Source organism: Trichomycterus rosablanca, chromosome 9 (genome assembly GCF_030014385.1).
Source record: "Trichomycterus rosablanca isolate fTriRos1 chromosome 9, fTriRos1.hap1, whole genome shotgun sequence".
NCBI classification, from domain to species: Eukaryota; Metazoa; Chordata; class Actinopteri; order Siluriformes; family Trichomycteridae; genus Trichomycterus; species Trichomycterus rosablanca.
Window position 1 is genome coordinate 27,117,020 of NC_085996.1, and position 24,512 is coordinate 27,141,531.

At 40.2% G+C, this 24,512-nt stretch overlaps 1 protein-coding gene across 1 annotated transcript in view; it reads right to left on the bottom strand.

The window, feature by feature from the left end:
- Positions 1-24,512, bottom strand: part of tns3.2 (tensin 3, tandem duplicate 2) — a 70,346-nt gene that overhangs the window by 6,387 nt on the left and 39,447 nt on the right. Inside the window, exons 16-21 of the mRNA XM_063002183.1 lie at positions 10,929-11,085; positions 9,673-10,016; positions 6,883-6,969; positions 5,439-5,570; positions 3,341-3,436; positions 320-397 (exon numbers count right to left, since the gene is read on the bottom strand). Of these exons, the coding sequence (XP_062858253.1) occupies positions 320-397; positions 3,341-3,436; positions 5,439-5,570; positions 6,883-6,969; positions 9,673-10,016; positions 10,929-11,085 (894 nt within the window). The remainder of the gene's footprint in view (positions 1-319; positions 398-3,340; positions 3,437-5,438; positions 5,571-6,882; positions 6,970-9,672; positions 10,017-10,928; positions 11,086-24,512) is intronic.

A 24,512-nucleotide genomic window follows, 5' to 3' on the forward strand; every position in this document is an offset into this window, starting at 1 on the left:
GGCGCAAAAGAATAAGGTTGCCTGGTCCAAATAGTCCTGTTTTCTCATGCATCACTTTGCAACCAAAGTTAAAAGACAGAAAAGTGTCTTTGTACCAGGGACCACAGGGCAGGACAGGATCAAAGCTGTTTTAATAGCATATTAGGGGGTGGGCAAAATGTCTGGGCTCATCACTGATCCTCCCGGTCCTGCTTTGTCTTCGTCCATTTGATTTATATTTACAGTATTTAGCAGATGCTTTTATCCAATTTTGACTTAATTGGATAAAAGCATCCCACCCACACACTCACACACAAACATAAACACACACACGTGCTACCTCCATCTGGGATGATCAGTTTGCACGGCAGGGCCAGTGGTGTGATGGAATGTTGGCAGACGAGAGCTGTCAGACTGCCTGCATACAATAAAAAAAAATAATAATAAAAATCAGATCATGTGACTTCACTGAAAGATTAATTATACATACAGAATAGAATAATGAATGGTGATTAGGCGAGAACAATACTGCTGAAACCCTCAGGCATCATATTCTTATAATCTTATATCACAATAACTGAGTAAATAACAATGCAGTATTTTAAGTTCAGTGTAAATAGAATTCCAAGTTCATTCATTTGTTTTCCTTATAAGAATGGCAGGACAGGTGTTTACAGGTTATACATGTTTCATTAATTCAAGTTCAGTGGACAATTGTGTATCTCCAATTCACTTACATGTCTTTGAATTGTGGGAGGAAAGCAATCACAAGGCCTAAGCAATCTAAAGTAATCAAAATTTTACTGAAAGAGACTTACAGGATGACCTGATGAAGGATGTAATAAATGTGTCATGGCAGCCATAACAACCACTTAACCAAGAAGCACAGAAAGGACTGACTGAGATAGGACATATGGATCAGCAGTTTGTCTGACACAAAAACTGCCAGGCTTGTAAGAATATTATCCTCATGGTCAAGCTAAGCAGTGTCTTAATGTCCTTTTTCTGATGCAGGAACTGACAGTATTGACTGTGTGACTCTCAGTCAAGCAGTGACAGTGAGGTGTTTAAAAACTCCAGTAGGGCTGCTGAGAATGATCCACCACTCAAATAATACCTGCTCTGTGGTGGTCCTATGGGGGTCCTTACCATTTAAGAACAGCATGAAAGGGGGCTAACAAAGCATGCAGAGAAACAGATGTGAAAGTACTTCTATATGGTAAGTGGAGTTGATAAAAAGGACAGTAAGTGTAGAAACAAGGAGGTGGTTTTAATGCTATGCCTGATCAGTGTATGTTTTTCATTTAAATCCAACAGTATGTTTTATATACCAAAGCTGCTTGTATTCGTTTTTTTGTTTGAAGAGATTTTTTGGCCACTAGAGGGTGATGCTGGTGTACTGTTGTCACATGCAACTGAAGGGATTCGATGTAGCTTGGTTGTATTAATATGGCAACCTATGATTTAGATGTATTAACATTTACACATTTTATTCAAAATAATAGAGTATATTTTCTTAACGTTTTATAAACTTAAACTCTGTGTTCTTATTTCCAATCTTTTCAAAATATTTTTTGAAACGTTTGTACTCCATTACAGTGCCGGCGGCTCCTGCCAAATCTCTCAGGGGGGCCAATTGTTGCGATGATGGCCAAGGTGACCCGTTCAATGGGTAAATTAAAGCTTAAATAATTAACATCTTAAGTCATCTGTCAGTTTGCCCTCACAAATAACTTTGAACATGGAGAGAGACCAGCTTTACCATTAATCATAAAATGAAGTAAAGCCTTCACACTAACTATTTAATTCAGTCTTCATCAGATAGCATTTTATTTTAGGTGCAGCAGATCCAGAATAAAGATTGACATCGGGGCTGATGTGCAATGAATAAAGAAGTACAATTAAACAATTGGGGAGATACAATAAGTGCAATCACAATTCACAATTTAAAAATGACATTACTTACTTGTAATTTACTTGTAACTTATAAGATTCCCCCCCCCTTTGTAGATACTTGATGTTTAAATTTGGTCTGGGTGGCCCTAATTCTTAAGTTGCTAATTTAACCTGATTACACGATGGAGTTGCTCCGAACTGAGGTGATGGTAATCATGGTGACGAGATCGCGACACCAGGTTATGTGTGACGCAAGCACGTAAGTGCGAGCCCTCCTGGAAGCCATTCAGAATGTATTGCAGCCCCTGCAGTTCGAAAAAGAGAGCCTTAACATGAGTCTATGAGAGCAATCCGGGGCAATTTTCAGTCAGACTGAAGTCCTGTACGGAACACAACTCGACGCTGATTGGACTACGATATTCCGAGGCAAGACAGACTCCAGAACAGTTACAGACAATGTTCCCTCTAAGCTGCGCGTGTGCACAATTGCTCACTGCTGACACGGTCTCCGCGCAGAAACAAATCCAACAGCGCACCAAAAAAATCCAACCTGAATTGGAAATTAAGTTAAACACATAACAATTCATTCTGTATGGAGCCCCTAAGGTGACATCCCCTAAAAAAAAATAACGCATGGCCACGACTTATTCATGCGTTCCCACGCCTTAATAACGTGTGGCCATGACTTACTTAACGCGTTCCTACGCCTTAATAACGCGTGGCCACGACTTAGAGTGGGAATGGAATGAGATTGTGGCCACGACTTCAAAAGGTTGAAACAGTTGAATATTGTTTACTCTGTTTACTTTCTTGACTATTGTGTCAATAAACAGAGTGGACGATTAAAGCATTGTACTTGCTTACTTTATATTTATTACATCTACAACAGTAGCGAACATTAACGTGTGTATAAACATTACTATGACAACTCGCATACATCTGTTTGTGCGTCGCTCTAACAGTTCTGTACTGAAACATAAAACCATCACACGTTCCATACATTAACACGTTGTTAGCCGTAGATTGTTTGTTTTGGAGCCTTGATGTAATATGCAGTCTCTTTCCTGTGTATAACAAATGAACACACCATATTCAACTGTTTCCCCTAACAACATGTGTTAATGTATGGAACGTGTGATGGTTTTATGTTTCAGCTTCACACACTGGAAGTCAGTGCCTTATAATACAAATATTCAGTGTGTTTTCAAAACTGGAGTTTATAGTTGGCTTGGTTTGGTCGGCAGTTCATATTTTGCCATATTTAAAATTAAATATTTATACTTCCAATAGCGTTAACATACTACACAGGTCATGAACAAGATTTTTGTAATTTTTATTGTAAGTGGGCTAAAGCACTTCTAACAGAGATGTAAATGCTGAAATTTGATTCTTTTAATAAACCATGTAACTTGGATAGATGCGATGCTGGCAAAAAGAAATACACACATACTGTATAGACACATACCAAAGTAGGGTTCATTGGGGCAGCCTTTTAGCCTCACTCCTTTCTGAGTGCACTCAATCAGGAAATGGCGCACAAGCTCACTGGTCAGATCACCTGCTACACATTATTTAGAAGAAAATGTTAAATACAGAAGCTTAACTTCACAAATACATGACTTTTCAAAACATATTTTTAGCTTTTAGCATTTTAATGCCTGAAATCCCAACCTAGACCACATTTTCCCATTCTCACACCATCCCACTATACTAATAGAGGGCTAGCTTGCTATATGCTAGTAAACTGTTCATTCTCATTGGTCACAGGTTAACAGAAGTGGGATATACTGTATCTGTAAAAAAAACTATCCAACTATTGCTGACTATATAAATAGGAACATGTCAGTACTCAGTAGCCATGGAATACACCGACTAGGCATAACATTATGACCACTGACAGGTGAAGTGAATAACACTGATTATCTCTGCATCACGGCACCTGTTAGTGGGTGGGATATATTAGGCAACAAGTGAACATTTTATTCTTAAAGTTTATGTGATAGAAGCAGGAAAAATGGGCGAGCGTAAGGATTCGAGCGAGTTTGACAAGGGACAAATTGTGATGGCTAGACGACTGGGTCAGAGCATCTCCAAAACTGCAGCTCTTGTGGGGTGTTCCCAGTCTGCAGTGGTCAGTATCTAACAAAAGTGGTCCAAGGAAGGAACAGTGGTAAACCGGCGACAGGGTCATGGGCGGCCAAGGCTCATTGATGCACGTGGGGAGCGAAGCTGGCCTGTGCGGTACGATCCAACAGAAGAGCTACTGTAGCTCAAATTGCTGAAGAAGTTTACATTTACATTTTAAGCATTTAGCAGACGCTTTTATCCAAAGCGACTTACACAATGAGCAATTAAGGGTTAAGGGCCTTGCTCAAGGACCCAGCAGTGGCAACTTGGTGGTGGCGGGGCTTGAACTGGCAACCTTCTGTTTACTAGTCCAGTACCTTAACCACTGAGCTATCACTGGCCCAAGAAGTTAATGCTGGTTCTGATAGAAAGGTGTCAGAATACACAGTGCATCGCTTTGCAATGTTTGTCAGGGTGCCCATGCTGATCCCTGTCCACCGCTAAAAGTGCCAACAATGGGAACGTGAGCATTGGAACTGGACCACAGAGCAATGGAAGAAGGTGGCTTGGTCTGATGAATCACGTTTTCTTCACGAGCATCTGTGGGATGTGCTGGACAAACAAGTCCGATCCATGGAGGCCCCACCTCGGAACTTACAGGAGTTAAAGGATCTACTGCTGACATTTTGCTGCCAGATACCACAGCAGACTTTCAGGGGTCTAGTGGAGTCCATGCCTCGATGAGTCAGGGCTGTTTTGGCAGCAAAAGAGGGACCAACACAATATTAGGAAGGTGGTCATAATGTTATGCTTAATCTGTGTATCCAATGGTACTCTTTTTAGGTTGTATTCTAGCATAGTGCCTAGTTGTTTCAAAATAAACGCTGATACCACTATTTAATAAAAATGCATAAAAAAATTATGAAAGTCTAAATTCCAATTAAGAAAATGTCACATTTGTCACATAAAAACTACATCTATACTGTATATTAGGAGGTCATGTTTTTTTTTTTTTATATTGCATAAACACTAGTTTTTACATATAAAGAGTATGCACAGCAGCAGGTCTGCCATAACTATACAAAAACATGTAATAAGCATAGAAGTAACACAGTACATGCCTAACATGCTTAGCTATTGTGCAAAAGTTTGCTGGTCACACACAATTCATAGAATCTTAGATAGTGTGAGATATGTTGTGATTACTCTGAAAATGGCTTTGAACAGCTTGTATATGTGGATGAGGATGTGTGTGTTTATGTGTGTGTGTGTGTGTGTGTGTGCGCGCCACCCTTCCTTCCTCTGGTTGAGGAAAACAGACAGGCTTATGAAGCGACTGCTCTGATGTAAACAAATACTCCAGCTGCATATATAAGTAAATAATTATAAACACAATGCCATGCATCTGTGCAGCAGGAACCATGACCAACCCTTCATTCAGAATGTAGTGTAAGGATAAAAATGTTATTACTGTATATTATTTTCCATTCTCTTACCTTTCTTACTCTGATTAAGGACAGTGAGTGGAGGAGTGGCCACTTTCATGGCTAGTCCATACGCTCCTCTAAACGAATGACTGTCTCTTATGATGAAGGCACCAGGCTTTTTATCCTTCAGCACAGCGATGGCTACAGCAAAATCAGAACACATGAAAATATATTTGTCTGTTCGTCTTTACTGTACATTTAACAATCATTTTATTAGAAACGTGTACATCTCGCTATTAGGTCTAATTAGTCGGTCATGTTGCAACAGAACAATTAATAAAATCATGGGTCAAGAGCTTCAGGGAGTGTTTATATGACATACGATCTAAGAAACTTTGTGACATGGTCATGGCTGCCAAAAGTCCTGATCTCCTGATTCTAATGGACAACAGGTTCAGGAGTTTACAAAGAATGCTGAAACAAACAAATAAAAAAAAAACTTCAAGTAAAATGCAACTGTACTCATGAAAAGACCTTGTTGATGATAGAGGATATAGATAAATGACCAGATTGAGTCCAGCTGACAGTAAGTTTCCCCTTCATCAGGTACATAAAGAAGGCTCTCAGTGTCTTACAGGGACAGTGGTAGCCTAGTGGGTAGAGCTTTGGGCTATCAGTCAGAAGACTGTCGGTTCAAATCCAGGCTCTGCTCTGCAGCCACTTTTGGACCCTTGAGGGGAGCCGTCCAATGACTGACTCTGCTCTCTGACCCCAGCTTTCAAATAATTTAATTAACTGTTCACAGGTATACACCAATCAGCCATAACATTCAAACTACCTTCTTGTACATTTTATCAGCTCCGCTGACCATATAAGAGCACTTTGTAGTTCTACAATTACTGACTGTAGTCCATCTGTTTCTCTGCATGCTTTGTTAGCCCCCTTTCATGCTGTTCTTCAATGGTCAGGACCCCCAAAGGACCACTACAGATCAGGTATTATTTGGGTGGTGGATCATTCTCAGCACTCCAGTGAGACTGACATGGTGGTGGTGTGTTAGTGTGTGTTGTGCAGCGCTGATGGAGTTTTTAAACACCTCACTGTCACCGCTGGACTGAGAATAGTCCACCAACCAAAAATATCCAGCCAACAGTGCCCCGTGGGCAGTGTCCTGTGACCACTGATGAAGGTCTAGAAGATAACCAACTCAAACAGCAGCAATAGATAAGCGATAGATTGTCACTGCAGTGCTGAGAATCATCCACCACCTAAATAATACCTGCTCTGTGGTGGTCCTGTGGAGGTCCTGGTCATTAAAGAACAGAATGAAAGCAGGCTAAAAAAAAGTATGTAGAGAAACAGATGGACTACAATCAATAATTGTAGAATTTCAAAGTGCTTCTATATGGTAAGTGGAGCTGATAAAATGGACAGTGCGTGTAGAAACAAGGAGGTGGTTTTAATGTTATGGCTGATCAGTGATAAGGACAGTGTGAAGATGACTGATTCTCACCTTGTTCTCTAGAGATATCCGGCTTGTACCAGAACTTTGACGTGTCTTGAACAAATTTTACATTTACAGGCTTACCGGAAAATGAATCTGTAAAATATAGTAGCAAGAACATATGAATAATTATAGCTGTGTGGATGTATCTTTTAATCTTTAGGTTCAATTTACTAAACAACAGTAATATTAATGTTGATTCAGGTCATCTCTTTCAATTCAAAACTCAATTCAAAAATAAAATGTGCACTAACATTAAACTAGAATAATATTATACTTATGGAATATAAATATAAAGAAAATTTGAATGAATTTAAACACTATGGTAATAAACATCTTACATCCCTTTAAGCACCTGGGAAACCTTGTGCACTTGTGAATAAAAGTAATATGACAGGAACCAAAGATTTTGATATACAGTGTATCACAAAAGTGAGTACACCCCTCACATTTCTGCAGATATTTAAGTATATCTTTTCATGGGACAACACTGACAAAATGACACTTTGACACAATGAAAAGTAGTCTGTGTGCAGCTTATATAACAGTGTAAATTTATTCTTCCCTCAAAATAACTCAATATACAGCCATTAATGTCTAAACCACTGGCAACAAAAGTGAGTACACCCCTAAGAGACTACACCCCTAAATGTCCAAATTGAGCACTGCTTGTCATTTTCCCTCCAAAATGTCATGTGATTTGTTAGTGTTACTAGGTCTCAGGTGTGCATAGGGAGCAGCTGTGTTCAATTTAGTAGTACAGCTCTCACACTCTCTCATACTGGTCACTGAAAGTTCCAACATGGCACCTCATGGCAAAGAACTCTCTGAGGATCTTAAAAGACGAATTGTTGCGCTACATGAAGATGGCCAAGGCTACAAGAAGATTGCCAACACCCTGAAACTGAGCTGCAGCACAGTGGCCAAGATCATCCAGCGTTTTAAAAGAGCAGGGTCCACTCAGAAAAGACATCGCGTTGGTCGTCCAAAGAAGCTGAGTGCATGTGCTCAGCGTCACATCCAACTGCTGTCTTTGAAAGATAGGCGCAGGAGTGCTGTCAGCATTGCTGCAGAGATTGAAAAGGTGCGGGGTCAGCCTGTCAGTGCTCAGACCATACGCCGCACACTACATCAAATTGGTCTGCATGGCTGTCAGCCCAGAAGGAAGCCTCTTCTGAAGTCTCTACACAAGAAAGCCCGCAAACAGTTTGCTGAAGACATGTCAACAAAGGACATGGATTACTGGAACCATGTCCTATGGTCTGATGAGACCAAGATTAATTTGTTTGGTTCAGATGGTCTCAAGCATGTGTGGCGGCAATCAGGTGAGGAGTACAAAGATAAGTGTGTCATGCCTACAGTCAAGCATGGTGGTGGGAATGCCATGGTCTGGGGCTGCATGAGTGCAGCAGGTGTTGGGGAGTTACATTTCATTGAGGGACACATGAACTCCAATATGTACTGTGAAATACTGAAGCAGAGCATGATCCCCTCCCTCCGGAAACTGGTTCGCAGGGCAGTGTTCCAGCATGATAATGACCCCAAACACACCTCTAAGACGACCACTGCTTTATTGAAGAGGCTGAGGGTAAAGGTGATGGACTGGCCAAGCATGTCTCCAGACCTAAACCCAATAGAACATCTTTGGGGCATCCTCAAGCGACCAGCAGAGGAGCGCAAAGTCTCGAATATCCGCCAGCTCCGTGATGTCGTCATGGAGGAGTGGAAAAGCATTCCAGTGGCAACCTGTGAAGCTCTGGTAAACTCCATGCCCAGGAGAGTTAAGGCAGTTCTGGGAAATAATGGTGGCCACACAAAATATTGACACTTCAGGAACTTTCACTAAGGGGTGTACTCACTTTTGTTGCCGGTGGTTTAGACATTAATGGCTGTATATTGAGTTATTTTGAGGGAAGAATAAATTTACACTGTTATATAAGCTGCACACAGACTACTTTTCATTGTGTCAAAGTGTCATTTTGTCAGTGTTGTCCCATGAAAAGATATACTTAAATATCTGCAGAAATGTGAGGGGTGTACTCACTTTTGTGATACACTGTATGTCAAAATTCCATTGTATTCTTTTCATATTAACTAATTAAATATTATGTATCAGAAAATTCAACTGTGCCCTCTATGTTAACACAACTTCAGTTAATTAAAAATAAAATCAGTTTTAAGTACTGTGGTCTAAGGTCAGTGAAACTAGATATGCAGGTAAAGTAAATATTCAAAAAAGCTTGTTATTATTTTATGTTTTAAAACTAACAGAAGTTAAAATGAATTTGGCATGCCTCACAGGGGGGTTTGAATGGTGCAGCGGTCTATTACGCTAGACCATCACTGTTAAGACCTGGGTTTGAATCTCTATGGTGGTATTGGCCAGCCATAGAGACATGATTGGGGGGTTGGTGTCTAAGCCCTGCAATGGATTGGCACCCTGTCCAGGGTATTCCTGTCTTGACACTTGACAATTAGTGTTTCCCTATGGAACGGATCCTACCGTGACTCTGACAAGGATAAAGCGGTTGATAACAGATAAATAAAATAGTATGCCTTAAAGACCAAAGTAGGCAGGGTCTTGCAATATAAGACGACCCCAACTGATCTCTGTGATGCAGTATGGTACAGGTCAGTGGCCAGCATTTATACAAATGCAATAATAATGTAATGTGTGGAGTCATTCTTAGTTAAGAATATAGTAAATAAAATTTACTGTAAACACTACAAAGCTTAAACAACATTACAATACCACATTTTAAACAACACAAAGATCACATGCCTGTAAGGGTTTAATACCTGGACTAGGAATGGATGCTGTAGGTGACTCATTGTTAGTGGGAAATGATGCTCCAACTCCACTTCGGCTGAAGGAGTTCAGGGGAACCTCTCCTCCATCGATCCCTCTCCTCTTCTGTGGTAACAGTGGTGGTTGTGCTTTATTCAAGCCCAAAGACTCCAGACCCTCCATGGCGTCCAGCAGACTGACATCCAGGGCCTCTATCCCAAGACTGGAGGGCTGGTTGTGAGGGGAGCTGTGGGCATTAGGGGTGGGAAGGGAGAGTGGCGGGGAAGGTTGGGGTGTGTAGTGACTCAAGGGGGTGTTAGAGCCACTGTCTAACCACAAATGAGTCTGGACAGGGCTGTTGAATAGAGAAATTTAGAGAAGGTCAGAATAAATGGTAGATATGGACAGCATTATAACCAATATAGGTTCCCAGTACAATTTAAACACATTATAATCCAACACCTCTTGAAAACTGTTTTGTGGACTGATATGTTAAAAGTAGAACTAAGCATGTTCTTTCCTACCACAGTGGTCTAATTGACTAGTGTGCTATTGACCAGCCGAGCACCCACACACAGACATAATGGGCTGTCCCTGTATGTGAGGGAAAAGGGTAAAAAATATTCGCTGTAGCAGATGTTTGATCCTGAAAGCTTAGTGTGTCTCTCCAAATGCGATGCAGCTCTCTTCAAGACTTCATTGTGGACAGCTGGCAACTATGTGCTTGTCAGAGGGGGCACACAACAGTCTCAGCCCTCCTCAGCCAATGCAGGTGGAGCCGCTTGCAGCATGGTTCCAATAGGAGAGAATTGGGGGGGGGCATATACTTGTAGCTAATAAGTACATCATACCAACATTTAAACTTTGTGGTAGTATTGTGATGGTGTGGAGAGACTTTTGCTCCTTTTGGGGCTTTGAGGTGTCTTATAAGTTGCAGACACCCTATTTAGTGGTAAACTGCTGATTCAAATCAGATTAAAGTTTACTTGTCACATACAGGTCATACATGGTATAACTAGCAGTGAAATGCTTTTTATAACTGCCCATGAGCACTAGTACCAAATAACAAAAGAAAAACATAATGTAAACAATATAATTCTTTATTAAATAATAAAAAACTGAAAGAACTGTAGAACTGTGTAAAAGCAAACACTCGAAAGACTTGATAGCACCTCACATAAACATTGTTCCTTAATTATTTGCCAAATCAATAAAATGTGCTAAACAATGCTGGGTTGGTAGGTGAGTGGGTATTCTTTGACAGTACCTGTCAGTGGTGGGCAGTGGGCTGGACGTGTTTACTGAATGCACTGAGCCAAACCCCCTCTGAAAGGAAGCAGGACTTGATGTGACTTCAGAATGGAATAGATCTCCATCCAATGACATGGAAGAGTGCGTCATATTGTCCACATATCCCCGTGAATCTGCCAGGAAACAGAAAAACATGCTTTTAACTCAGATCTTCAACTGTTTAGTTTCAAAGTTGTAGGGCTGTCACACTGCTAGCCTCGGTGTGCTCATGTGTGCCACGCCCCTCTTCTCTGTGTGCACACTCACTCCCCTGCCATGCCTCACAGGTGATTGGCTCCCTGAGCTAATCAGCCCCAGCTGCTCCTCATCAAGGAGCATTTATAGGGAGATTATTCTGTAACGGTTTGCTCCTAGTAACTCTGTCTGTTAGCTCCTGGTATCTCTGTTTGCTCCTAGTAACTCTGTCTGTTAGCTCCTGGTATCTCTGTCTGTTAGCTCCTGGTATCTCTGTCTGTTAGCTCCTGGTATCTCTGTCTGTTTGCCCCTGGTAACTCTGTTTTACCTTCCTCCTAGCTCCTGTCGGTCAGTTTAGTCTGTTTCGTCCGTTTAGTCTTTGTTCAGTCCTGTTTAGTCTTGTTAAGTCTGTTTAAACTGTTTAGTGTGTTTAGCAGTTGCCCCTTTATTTGTTAGCTCAGTTTGTTAGCCTTTGTTTATTAGCTTAGTTCATGCACGTTTAGATTAGTCTGTTTAGCCACGTTGGTCTGTTTTACCCTGTTAGTCTGTTTAGCCCCGTTAGTCTGTTTAGCCCCGTCAGTCTGTTTAGCCCTGTTAGTCTGTTTAGTCCTGTTCAGTCTGTTTAGTCCTGTCTAGTTCTTGTTTAGCTTAGGGTTTAGGTTTCCTGTGTGTTTAGTTTAGCTTTAGTTAGCTTAGCATAGGTTGTGTGTTTGGTTTTGTGTCCTGTCTTGTCTTTGTTATCATTAAAATATCGTTTCTATCTCACATCTCTGCGTTTGTGTCCGCCCATCCTGTCCGTCTAGCCCACAAACCGTTACAGAATAATCTCCCTATAAATGCTCCTTGATGAGGAGCAGCTGGGGCTGATTAGCTCAGGGAGCCAATCACCTGTGAGGCATGGCAGGGGAGTGAGTGTGCACACAGAGAAGAGGGGTGTGGCACACATGAGCACACCGAGGCTAGCAGTGTGACAAGGGCACACAAACTCATAAACAGAGAAGAGTCTCTAAAAACTAATCAGTTCTTAGTTATATAATTCTGTACAGAATTCAGAACTTTCTTTGAAAATAACATCAACATAATATAATTAATATACTAAATTATTTTCTTTGTGTGTTTGCTGCTTCATTAAACTGATAAAGAAATATACAACTGATAAAACAAAATCTAGCTCTACTGAAAGGTTTAGAGCTCTAAATCTGTATTTGCTTTGAGGGGTTGTATACTTATCATTGCAGCTGTACAATGTTAAGTGTTTTCTGTAAAGATAAGAACTCAGATTTGGGGAATGATTGGGGAAGGAAAATCTTACTGTCTGAATGCATAGTGCCAACTTTATAATTAGGGTGTTCCTTTCTTTTACATTGACAATGCCCAAGCTCAACCACATTGCAAAAACTTGAATAGTTTGTCATGTCTGTTGTGAAAGAACCAAGAACTAGTCATCTTAGAGCTCTGACCTCAACCGTTTCAAACACCTTTTAGTGTATTTGGAACACTAATGTGAACCAGACCTTGTTGCCTAACATCACCGCCCAGCTTTACTTACTATGGTGAAAGCTAATCTGGCAGCACATACAGCACTTATGGGAATGAGTTGTTCAGCAAGTGCACATGGATATCATATTAACAAGTATCTACATGCTTTTGGTCATGTAGGATTTCCAGTATATGCATTGCTTCTTTGTCTTCTTTTGTTTTCTAACTGCTTGGTTTATACACAAAGGAATGCAAATAAGTATGGTGGCTAAGCTTTTAAGAACTGGTGGGCTGCACACAGACCCACTGGCATACATACACACCCAAACACATTCCTAAAATTGTCCACATAACACTCCACAATGAAGACTCCCTACAATATTTCGCTTCTCCTCCTACTGTACCTCCCTATTACTAGAGTTTACAACGACTGGATAAAGCATTTAAGAGAGCACCATAGTTACTTTTTTTCAAAAGAAAGATGTTCCTAAAAAAGTACATAATACATATTACTTAATAAAAATATAAAACTCCAAACATTGTTATAAAACTTGACTGAAAAAATAGACATAAATACATTTTATTTGTAAAAAAAAAAAATAGCTAAAAATAATCAAATATAAAATGCCTTTATTTGTCATATATACATATACAGTTGTACAGTACAATGAAATTCTTTCTTTGCATATCCCAGCTTATTTGGAAGCTGGGGTCAGAATGCAGGGTCAGCTATTGTACAGCACTCCTGGAGCAGAGAGGGTAAAGGGCCTTGCTCAAGGGCCCAACAGTGGCAGAGCCGAGATTCTAAGTCGCCTTCTAACTCAACCTTTCGATTGATAGCCCAAAGCTCTACCCACTAGGCTACCACTGTCCCGGGTAAATATTTTACTCTTTCACATTTACTACGATAAACATTTTAATTTTTGAGTAACATAAATGACACATTACACATATTTACTGTCTAATTAATGTTACACAAATGTGTATTTCATTAGCTAGCTAGTAGCTAATGTATTATCTGGTAATCTAGTATCTGGTAGTCTCTGTGAGACTATACTCCTAATCAGTTTAATGGAAGAGGCCAACTGGTTGTCTAAAAAAAGAGAGAATAAGTGAAGTGCTCAGGGTGGCATTAGCAACCTAATATGCAAAGCCAACAACAAAAAGTCTCAGCTTATAGGTTCGAGTTTTGGTAGCATCGACCTGTCTGGGGAGCCACTGGACACAATTGGCTGTGTCTAAGTAAGGGAAGTTGATACAAAAGGGGCTTCTATTGTCTGTTTAAGGTACCAAAACATATATGGTATATCCAAATTGGGATGCAAAAACATTTTGTATAGCGTATAGCATTTTGTATAGCAATATAGCATATTGTAGCATACACACATAGAGAAACCAGTAAACAAACAAATAACTATTTGAAACCAAACAGATGCAGTGACTGAAATAAGTTTTTCCACGAGCCATGGGTGTCAAGGGACTTAAACCCCCCAAAATAACAAAAATTCACAAGCTCTTATTACCCAAAAGCACATAGTGTCAGCTAGTGGAATCCAGCTCCACACAGATGCATAGTAGGAGTGTGAGAATGTTTTAAAACCCCTTTTGTGCTAACTGTGCTGTTGTTTTTTTTGAGTGTGGCGCACTTTTGCTTGCGATTGGGCTTGCAATTTTTGCATTTGCTCGGCACTTAAAGTTTACCTGATTAAAGTTTGACCCAGTTTGCCACAGACCATTTCAAAGCACCTCCAATGAAATGAACTGTTTGATATGACGTAGTAAAAGTGACTCAAGCAGTATGAACAACGTGAACAAAGCTTAACTTAAAACAACGACCAATGAATTCAACTAGTGGATAGAACATATGACCGGTAATAATTAAGAGGTGTAGTGTTCCTGTGTCATTTTTTTAAATGCATTCAAGCTAAGTGCTGAGCAAAGCGGCGATTTGCGCAGAGGCTTGCTATTTTGCATAAGAATAAATGATATAAAATAAATATAAATTATATAAAAATAAATATAAAATCTGTTGCTTTGATAACAAACCAAACCTAGGAATCAGTGCAACACAATTACAATACCTCTCTAAGGCCGGGCATTGTCTTGCTGAAACAACCATAGACTATCTGACTAACTGTCACCTCGATGGCAGCATAAGCCTCTGCATCAGTGGTACCCTCACATATATGCAAGTCACCCATGCAGATGTTGGCTTTTGCACATTTTGCTAATAACAGTCTGGCACACAGCACACGCTTCTGGTCCATTTTTGGTCCATCTGAGATGAACCTGGGCCCAGAAAACATGGCAGCATTTCTGCATAGAATTGACGTACGGGTTTCTCCAGATTCTTTAAATCTTTTTACAATATTATGCACGGTAGACGATGAAAGACCTAAATTATTTGCAACCTTGAACTGAGAAATGTTCTTTTTTGAAGTGATTGACAATTCTCCTGCAAAGTTTGGCAATATATATATATATATATATATATATATATATATATATATATATATATATATATATATATATATATATATATACACTGTATCACAAAAGTGAGTACACCCCTTACATTTCTGCAAATATTTTATTATATCTTTTCATGGGACAACACTATAGACATGAAACTTGGATATAACTTAAGAGTAGTCAGTGTACAGCTTGTATAGCAGTGTAGATTTACTGTCTTCTGAAAATAACTCAACACACAGCCATTAATGTCTAAATAGCTGGCAACATAAGTGAGTACACCCCACAGTGAACATGTCCAAATTGTGCCCATAGTGTCAATATTTTGTGTGACCACCATTATTATCCAGCACGGCCTTAACCCTCCTGGGCATGGAATTCACCAGAGCTGCACAGGTTGCTACTGGAATCCTCTTCCACTCCTCCATGATGACATCACGGAGCTGGTGGATGTTAGACACCTTGAACTCCTCCACCTTCCACTTGAGGATGCGCCACAGGTGCTCAATTGGGTTTAGTCCATCACCTTTACCTTTAGCTTCCTCAGCAAGGCAGTTGTCATCTTGGAGGTTGTGTTTGGGGTCGTTATCCTGTTGGAAAACTGCCATGAGGCCCAGTTTTTGAAGGGAGGGGATCATGCTCTGTTTCAGAATGTCACAGTACATGTTGGAATTCATGTTTCCCTCAGTGAACTGCAGCTCCCCAGTGCCAGCAACACTCATGCAGCCCAAGACCATGATGCTACCACCACCATGCTTGACTGTAGGCAAGATACAGTTGTCTTGGTACTTCTCACCAGGGCGCCGCCACACATGCTGGACACCATCTGAGCCAAACAAGTTTATCTTGGTCTCGTCAGACCACAGGGCATTCCAGTAATCCATGTTCTTGGACTGCTTGTCTTCAGCAAACTGTTTGCGGGCTTTCTTATGCGTCAGCTTCCTTCTGGGATGACGACCATGCAGACCGAGTTGATGCAGTGTGCGGCGTATGGTCTGAGCACTGACAGGCTGACCTCCCACGTCTTCAACCTCTGCAGCAATGCTGGCAGCACTCATGTGTCTATTTTTTAAAGCCAACCTCTGGATATGACGCCGAACACGTGGACTCAACTTCTTTGGTCGACCCTGGCGAAGCCTGTTCCGAGTGGAACCTGTCCTGGAAAACCGCTGTATGATCTTGGCCACCATGCTGTAGCTCAGTTTCAGGGTGTTAGCAATCTTCTTATAGCCAAGGCCATCTTTGTGGAGAGCAACAATTCTATTTCTCACATCCTCAGAGAGTTCTTTGCCATGAGGTGCCATGTTGAATATCCAGTGGCCAGTATGAGAGAATTGTACCCAAAACACCAAATTTAACAGCCCTGCTCCCCATTTACACCTGGGACCTTGACACATGACACCAGGGAGGTACAACGACACATTTGGGCACAATTTGGACATGTTCACTGTGGGGTGTACTCACTTATGTTGCCAGCTATTTAGACATTAATGGCTGTGTGTTGAGTTATTTTCAGAAGACAGTAAATCTACACTGCTATACAAGCTGTACACTGACTACTCTAAGTTATATCCAAGTTTCATGTCTATAGTGTTGTCCCATGAAAAGATATAATGAAATATTTGCAGAAATGTAAGGGGTGTACTCACTTTTGTGATACACTGTATATATATATATATATATATATATATATATATATATACAGTATATATATATTAGGGCTGTCGAAGTTAACGCGATAATAACGCATTAACGCGATTTCAATAATAATAATAATAGTGCCGTTAACGCAAATTCTAGTTAATGTTGAGACTTGACTGGTAGAACTACAACGCTCGGTTACATTATGTTAACATTATGTTAAAACAAACGTTTTAATGTCGGACTTGCCATTGTTTTTCATTTGCGGTTTGTTAACATAATGTAACCGAGCGTTGTAGTGATGCACTTATAAAGAAATAAATACACGCTATATTCACAAGTTGTCGGGAGCAGAACACTTTTATTAACTTATTCTGTTAAGGTACCAAATACCGGAAAGCTGAGTCAAGCACGTTAGTCCATGCACTATGGAAGCCCCAAAGGGTCAAAACACACTCACTTCGTGTAGAAACGGCCATCAAACCATTGTCACAATACAACCACAGAAAAGTCTGTTACAATAACTACGCCTTATCCCACCTAAAGCACCGCTGATCTACAATGTTTGCTGATGGAGAAATTCTAACCTACAATCTGACATTTACTGCCTAGTATGTGAGTGAATAAAACTCCCTTACAGTTTTCTCTTGTCCCAGCAGTTTTTAACATCAGTACATTTAGCATAAAATGTGTTCACCATTTTAATTGTAACATTTCACATAAAAATCCTTGTTTTCTATAACATTTACACAGATTTTTTTTTAATGCGATTAATCGCGATTAACTATATGAAATTCTGAGATTAATCGCGATTAAAATTTTTAATCGTTTGACAGCCCTAATATATATATATATATATATACTGTATGTATATATATATATATATATATACCAGGGGTTGGACAAAATAACTGAAACACCTGTCATCTTAGTGTGGGAGGTTTCATGGCTAAATTGGACCAGTCTGGTGGCCAATCTTCATTAATTGCACATTGCACCAGTAAGAGCAGAGTGTGAAGGTTCAATTAGCAGGGTAAGAGCACAGTTTTGCTCAAAATATTGCAATGCACACAACATTATGGGTGACATACCAGAGTTCAAAAGAGGACAAATTGTTGGTGCACGTCTTGCTGGCGCATCTGTGACCAAGACAGCAAGTCTTTGTGATGTATCAAGAGCCACGGTATCCAGGGTAATGTCAGCATACCACCAAGAAGGACAAACCACATCCAACAGGATTAACTGTGGACACAAGAGGAAGCTGTCTGAAAGGGATGTTCGGGTACTAACCCGGATTGTATCCAAAAAACATAAAACCACGGCTGCCCAAATCACGGCAGAATTAAATGTGCACCTCAACTCTCCTGTTTCCACCAGAACTGTCCGTCGGGAGCTCCACAGGGTCAATATACACGGCCGGGCTGCTATAGCCAAACCTTTGGTCACTCGTGCCGATGCCAAACGTCGGTTTCAATGGTGCAAGGAGCGCAAATCTTGGGCTGTGGACAATGTGAAACATGTATTGTTCTCTGATGAGTCCACCTTTACTGTTTTCCCCACATCCGGGAGAGTTACGGTGTGGAGAAGCCCCAAAGAAGCGTACCACCCAGACTGTTGCATGCCCAGAGTGAAGCATGGGGGTGGATCAGTGATGGTTTGGGCTGCCATATCATGGCATTCCCTTGGCCCAATACTTGTGCTAGATGGGCGCGTCACTGCCAAGGACTACCGAACCATTCTGGAGGACCATGTGCATCCAATGCCGGTGCCGTGTATCAGGATGACAATGCACCAATACACACAGCAAGACTGGTGAAAGATTGGTTTGATGAACATGAAAGTGAAGTTGAACATCTCCCATGGCCTGCACAGTCACCAGATCTAAATATTATTGAGCCACTTTGGGGTGTTTTGGAGAAGCGAGTCAGGAAACGTTTTCCTCCACCAGCATCACGTAGTGACCTGGCCACTATCCTGCAAGAAGAATGGCTTAAAATCCCTCTGACCACTGTGCAGGACTTGTATATGTCATTTCCAAGACGAATTGACGCTGTATTGGCCGCAAAAGGAGGCCCTACACCATACTAATAAATTATTGTGGTCTAAAACCAGGTGTTTCAGTTATTTTGTCCAACCCCTGTATATATATATATATATATATATATATATATATATATATATAACTGGCTATGAGTTTTTTTGGCTACTCATTATCCATACTGGTGATAACATGTTTATATCTGTCATGCTATCTTTAAGCTGAGGTTAAATGAAAAGAAGCTAATTGCTAAATATATCTGTATTAGCACAGCTGCTTTATTCTGACCACTGAGTCTTTTAAGATTAAATGTACTGCTTGCCAGAAGACAAAGAATGACTTCAGTTTTAGAGGCTTAACAAACCCACTATTCAGAGAAGGAATGCATGGGCGCACACACACACACACACACACACACACACACACACACACACACACACACACATTGAGCCAAGTTGAAAACAATCCAGTATGATGTATGATCAAAGCTTTTCATGGCAAATAAGTCGGAAAAATTTAACAAAAGCAGAGAGAGAGAAGGAGAAAAAATAAAGGGGGGAAAGAGAATATGAATTTCATCATGTTAGCATTATGAAATGACTCCTGACTTATTTTTAGCTCTACTGATTTTTTTGGATTTAACAGTACTTTCTTTCATAGATTCATCTGACCTTATAGTACATTCCTACATGTATAGTATGAGTACAAACACATGTTTTAATAGTTGAATTATTAGTCTGGATGACTGATTTCAATTATAAGGGTTTTTCCCCAGTTCAAATTAGTCATCACAATTCTATTCTTAATTATAATTTTAGGCATTTTACTATTTGAGGATAACAATCCCCCTAAAGACCTGCAGGCTGGTTAATTGGCAGTTAGTTAGCTGCTGACAAGTGACTTTGGGGTTGGAGTTGTGACTAAAATAAAATAAAAAACAACTCAATAACAAAGTCCTTTAAAAAGGTAAAATGGGTATTTTTTCCTCATTGCTTTGTAAAACAACTTAATAAAACACAATTATTAAAATACTGTATATGCTCGCCTACAAAGCCAAAAATTGACCAGCCCCAAGCTACCTTCGAGGTCAAATAAAACCTCGCTCTGTACCACGCAACCTCCTTGCCACTAGTCTCACTTGACTTGATCCTCCACCCAGAACTCGAGGACGCTCTTGTCCAGAGCGACTTACAGAAGAGCATCCATAGTAAACATTACCTTACTCTAGTTTAAGGGGTGGCACGGTGGCTAAGTGGGTAGCACTGTCGCCTCACAGCAAGAAGGTCCTGGGTTCAATCCCCAGGTGGGGCAGTTTGGGTCCCTTCTGTGTGGAGTTTGCATGTTCTCCCAGTGTCTGTGTGGGTTTACTCCGGGTGCTCCGGTTTCCTCCCACAGTCCAAAGACATGCAAGTGAGGTGAACTGGAGATACAAAATTGTCTGTGACTGTGTTTGATGTGACCTTGTGAACTGATGAACCTTGTGTGGTGAGTGACTACCGTTTCCTGTCATGGATGTAACCAAAAAGTGTAGGAACATGACGTTAAAATCCTAATAAACAAACAAACAAACAAACAAACTCTAGTTCAAGTAAACAACAGTGCAATTTCATATTGTATCTCAGAATAATAATAATAATAATAAGGCAACACAATTAAATCATTTGAATGCCAATCAGAATCTAAAAGTTACTATTTAACTAAAGTAACACCGGCTTAAATGCTGCCTTGTTGGTTTGTTGTGGCATCCTGACAGTCTCTCCCCCACTGGCTAAAATGTCAAATGCCTTCAAAGCACATTAGGAGATACAGCTGCTCACCCATGCTTTGATCTTCTCAGTGTGGTATTGCTCTGGGTCGCTGTCAGTTTAAAGAGTTTGGAATTTTTTTGGCCCTGCGCTCTGACCCCAGCTGAGGAAAAATAATTTCATTGTACTAAATGTGTGTATGTATATATATTACAAATAAAAGCATTATATTCTAATCATAAATTAAAACAGATGCAGAAAAATAGTCTAGATGATCAATACATGTGGAGCAATAGTCTGGAAGCCTAGAAAAGTCTCATGTTTTTTAAAGAGAAATGTCTATTCTTGTGAGCCATGTCCTAATAAAAAATACAGGTTAAAATAAAGGTTTAAAACCAGAATTCCAAAGTTCTCTTATGCTTAAAAGCTAATCAGGCCACAATAAGCCAAATAGTCCATTAAGAAATGAATTAGATTCAATCCTTTTGCTGTTTACTGGGGGAGCAGTGAGTTGGAAATAGCATGAAGATACTGAAAATAGTATGAAAGTAGCAGCTTATGATCTAAAGTTCGATCATTCAACCCTAAATTAAAAATAGAATGTTTATAAAGAGGAAAATGTGTGCTTTGGAACAGCAAAGTCAGAATTTACTCCCTAATGGTATGAAATTCCAACTTTTATCTCTATTTTGCAAATCAGGGAGATAAAGGAAATGCTAGAACACTAGGGTGCACATATCGTCTTCAGTCTGAATGTGTGCATGATTAATCAATGTGTTCAATTAAAACATTTTAAACAACTGAATCAATTTTTATCTATCATATCTTAATCAGTCCACATTTCAGAGATTCAAGTAATAGAAACAGTGGTAGCCTGGTGGGTAGAGCTTTGGGCTATCATTCCAAAAGTTGAGAGTTTGAATTTCAGCTCTACCATGCAGCCACTGTTGGGCCCTTGAGCAAGGCCCTTAACCCTCTCGGCTTTAGGATCGCCGTATAATGACTGACCTGGCACTTTGCTGCTGAGATACGTGAAAAAATAATTTTGTTGTACTGTACATCTGTATAATGTATGAATGACAAATAAAGGCATTTATTCTGAGGACAGTTGAAGTGGTTAGGATTCTGGACTAGTAATGCAAAGGTCGCTGGTTCAAGTCTGACCACTGCCAGGTTGCCACTGTTGGGCCCTTGAGCAAGGCCCTTAACCCTCAATTGCTCAGACATTATACTGTCACAGTACTGTAAGTGGCTTTGGATAAAAGTGTCTGCTAAATGCCGTGAGTGTAAACGTAAGTAATATTAAATGGATTACTAATATATTTGCAACTGTACTTTTCACATATTCTCAAGTGCTGAACTAAATGCATTTTCATTTAACACTACCAACAGAGCTAACTTTATACTACTGCTACCGTCTTTCACACTAAACCCCACAAATTCCCACTTTCCTATACTAAAATAAAGAATAACAGCTGCTTTGTTATAGGAAACATTCCACTACTGTCAACCAAGTCTTTCTACTCATGGCTCTCTAGCAAATCCTCCTGAGCATATATTTCAAACTGTCAGATCTGCTTTTCTCTCTAGTAAAACAGCATACTTTCTGAGACTGAGTTATAGACCAAGACAATAGAAATTATACAAAAAGAAAAGAGAAGAAAAAACTAGGTTAATATTTTCCACAGAACGTACTGGATAATGTGAAAATGTCTATATGGGAAAACTGAGGAATTCCAAAAGGCTTTGGGGTACTGACAAGGGGCTGAAACACATGGGTAATGCTGGGCACCAGAATGGCCTAATGTACTGTAATGGTGTTTATACTGTGTTTGGCTATCTGCTTAAATCTGGAGTCTTTATCTAGAGGTTCCACGGAGGAATGAAGAATATGTATAACAGGAAATGTCCACAAATACACAAAGTAAAAATACATTTGAAAACTAAATAAATTACTTGCATAATGAGGACAACATTGAAATGCAGTGGAAGCCTTGGATTTTGGAATAGTCAAATACTTTATACACCGTTCTGAATGCATTTAATAAAGATAAAGAACTAAATATCCTAAATCATATAAAGTTGCATTAAAATATTATATCAACTATTAAAATTTTTAAAACACATTTGTAATACACCAATCAGCCATAACATTAAAACCACCTTCTTGTTTTTACACTCACTGTCCATTTTATCGGCTTCACTTGCTATGTAAAAGCACTTTGTAGTTCTATAATTACTGACTGTAGTCCATCTGTTTCTCTGCATGCTTTGTTAGCCCCCTTTCATGCTGTTCTTCAATGGTCAGGACCACTACAGAGCAGGTATTATTTAGGTGATGGATCATTCTCAGCACTGCAATGACTACACTGACATGGTGGTGGTGTGTTAGTGTGTGTTGTGCTGGTATGAGTGGATAAGACACAGCAGTGCTGATGGAGTTTTTAAACACCTCACTGTCCCTGCTGGACTGACAATAGTCCACCAACCAAAAATATCCAGGCAACAACGCCCCATGGGCAGCATCCTGTGACCACTGATGAAGGTCTAAAAGATGACCAACTCAAACAGCAGCAATAGATGAGCGATTATTTCTGACTTTACATCTACAAGGTGGACCAACTACGTAGGAGTGTCTACTAGAGTGGACAGTGAGTGGACATAGTATTTAAAAACTCCAGCAGCGCTGCTGTGTCTGATCCACTCATATCAGCACAACACACACTACCACACCACCACCATGTCATTGTCACTGCAGTGCTGAGAATCATCCACCACCTAAATAATACCTGCTTTGTGGTGGTCCTGTGGGGGTCCTGACCATTGAAGAACAGGATGAAAGCAGGCCAAAAAGGTATGTAGAGAAACAGATGGACTACAGTCAGTAATTGTAGAACTACAAAGTGCGTCCATATGGTAAGTGGAGCTGATAAAATGGACAGTGAGTGTAGAAACAAGGAGGTACTGTCTTTCAAAATGTAACTTGGACTAAATTGATTCTAGCTTGTATCCAATTTAAAATAAAGCAATACATAAGTCCCATACACACCACCCGGTTCATTTAGATGTTTTGATTCTGGCCTTCTTAACGTCCCTCTTGCTTAATTTTGTATTGTCGGTGCCAGATCTTTAAGTGCCATCGCCTCTAAACTCTGGTATTTGCTAGCTCAGCACAAGTCCTGTCACACTGTCAATTCTATTGTTATGAACCACTATTAAATGTTTATTGCTATACTGACGATATTTACTGTGTTAGAATGCTATTTACATCATTCAGACCTAAAGTCTGTGGAAATGTATACTATGTAATAAAAATACTATATTTATTATAAACAATACAATATCCTTAATTTACATATTATTACTGCAAAGAAAGGTAACAACAGGCATGTGTTCCAGATTCCTCAAACTACAGCTATCAAGGAAAAAAACTGGGAAGAACCAAAGATGGCAAGACTACAGTGAAGGAACCGCCACCACTGAAGGAGGAGATCAAGTGCGTCATGCTGAAACTGGCTAGAAGAGCCATAACTGCTCAGGTGTGGAGGAGAGATGACTCTAAACATGCTGCATAAGGTCTGCAGAAAAGTGTGAGAAACTGGGATCTGGCCAGAAGAATGGATACAATCAGTCTTCATTCCACGGAGCAACTACAGGACCTCATATGCTAGCAAGTAATCCTGAAACAAATGCACAGTGTAGGTATTATTTAGGTGGTGGATCCTTCTCAGCACTGCAGTGATACTGACATGGTGGTGGTGTGTTAGTGTGTGTTGTGCTGGTAAGAGTGAATAAGACACAGCAGCGCTGCTGGAGTTTTTAAATACCGTGTCCACTCACTGCCCACTCTATTAGACACTCCTACCTAGTCGGTCCACCTTGTAGATGTAAAGTCAGAGACGATCGCTCATCTATTGCTGCTGTTTGAGTTGGTCATCTTCTAGACCTTCATCAGTGGTCACAGGGTGCTTCCCACATGGCGCTGTTGGCT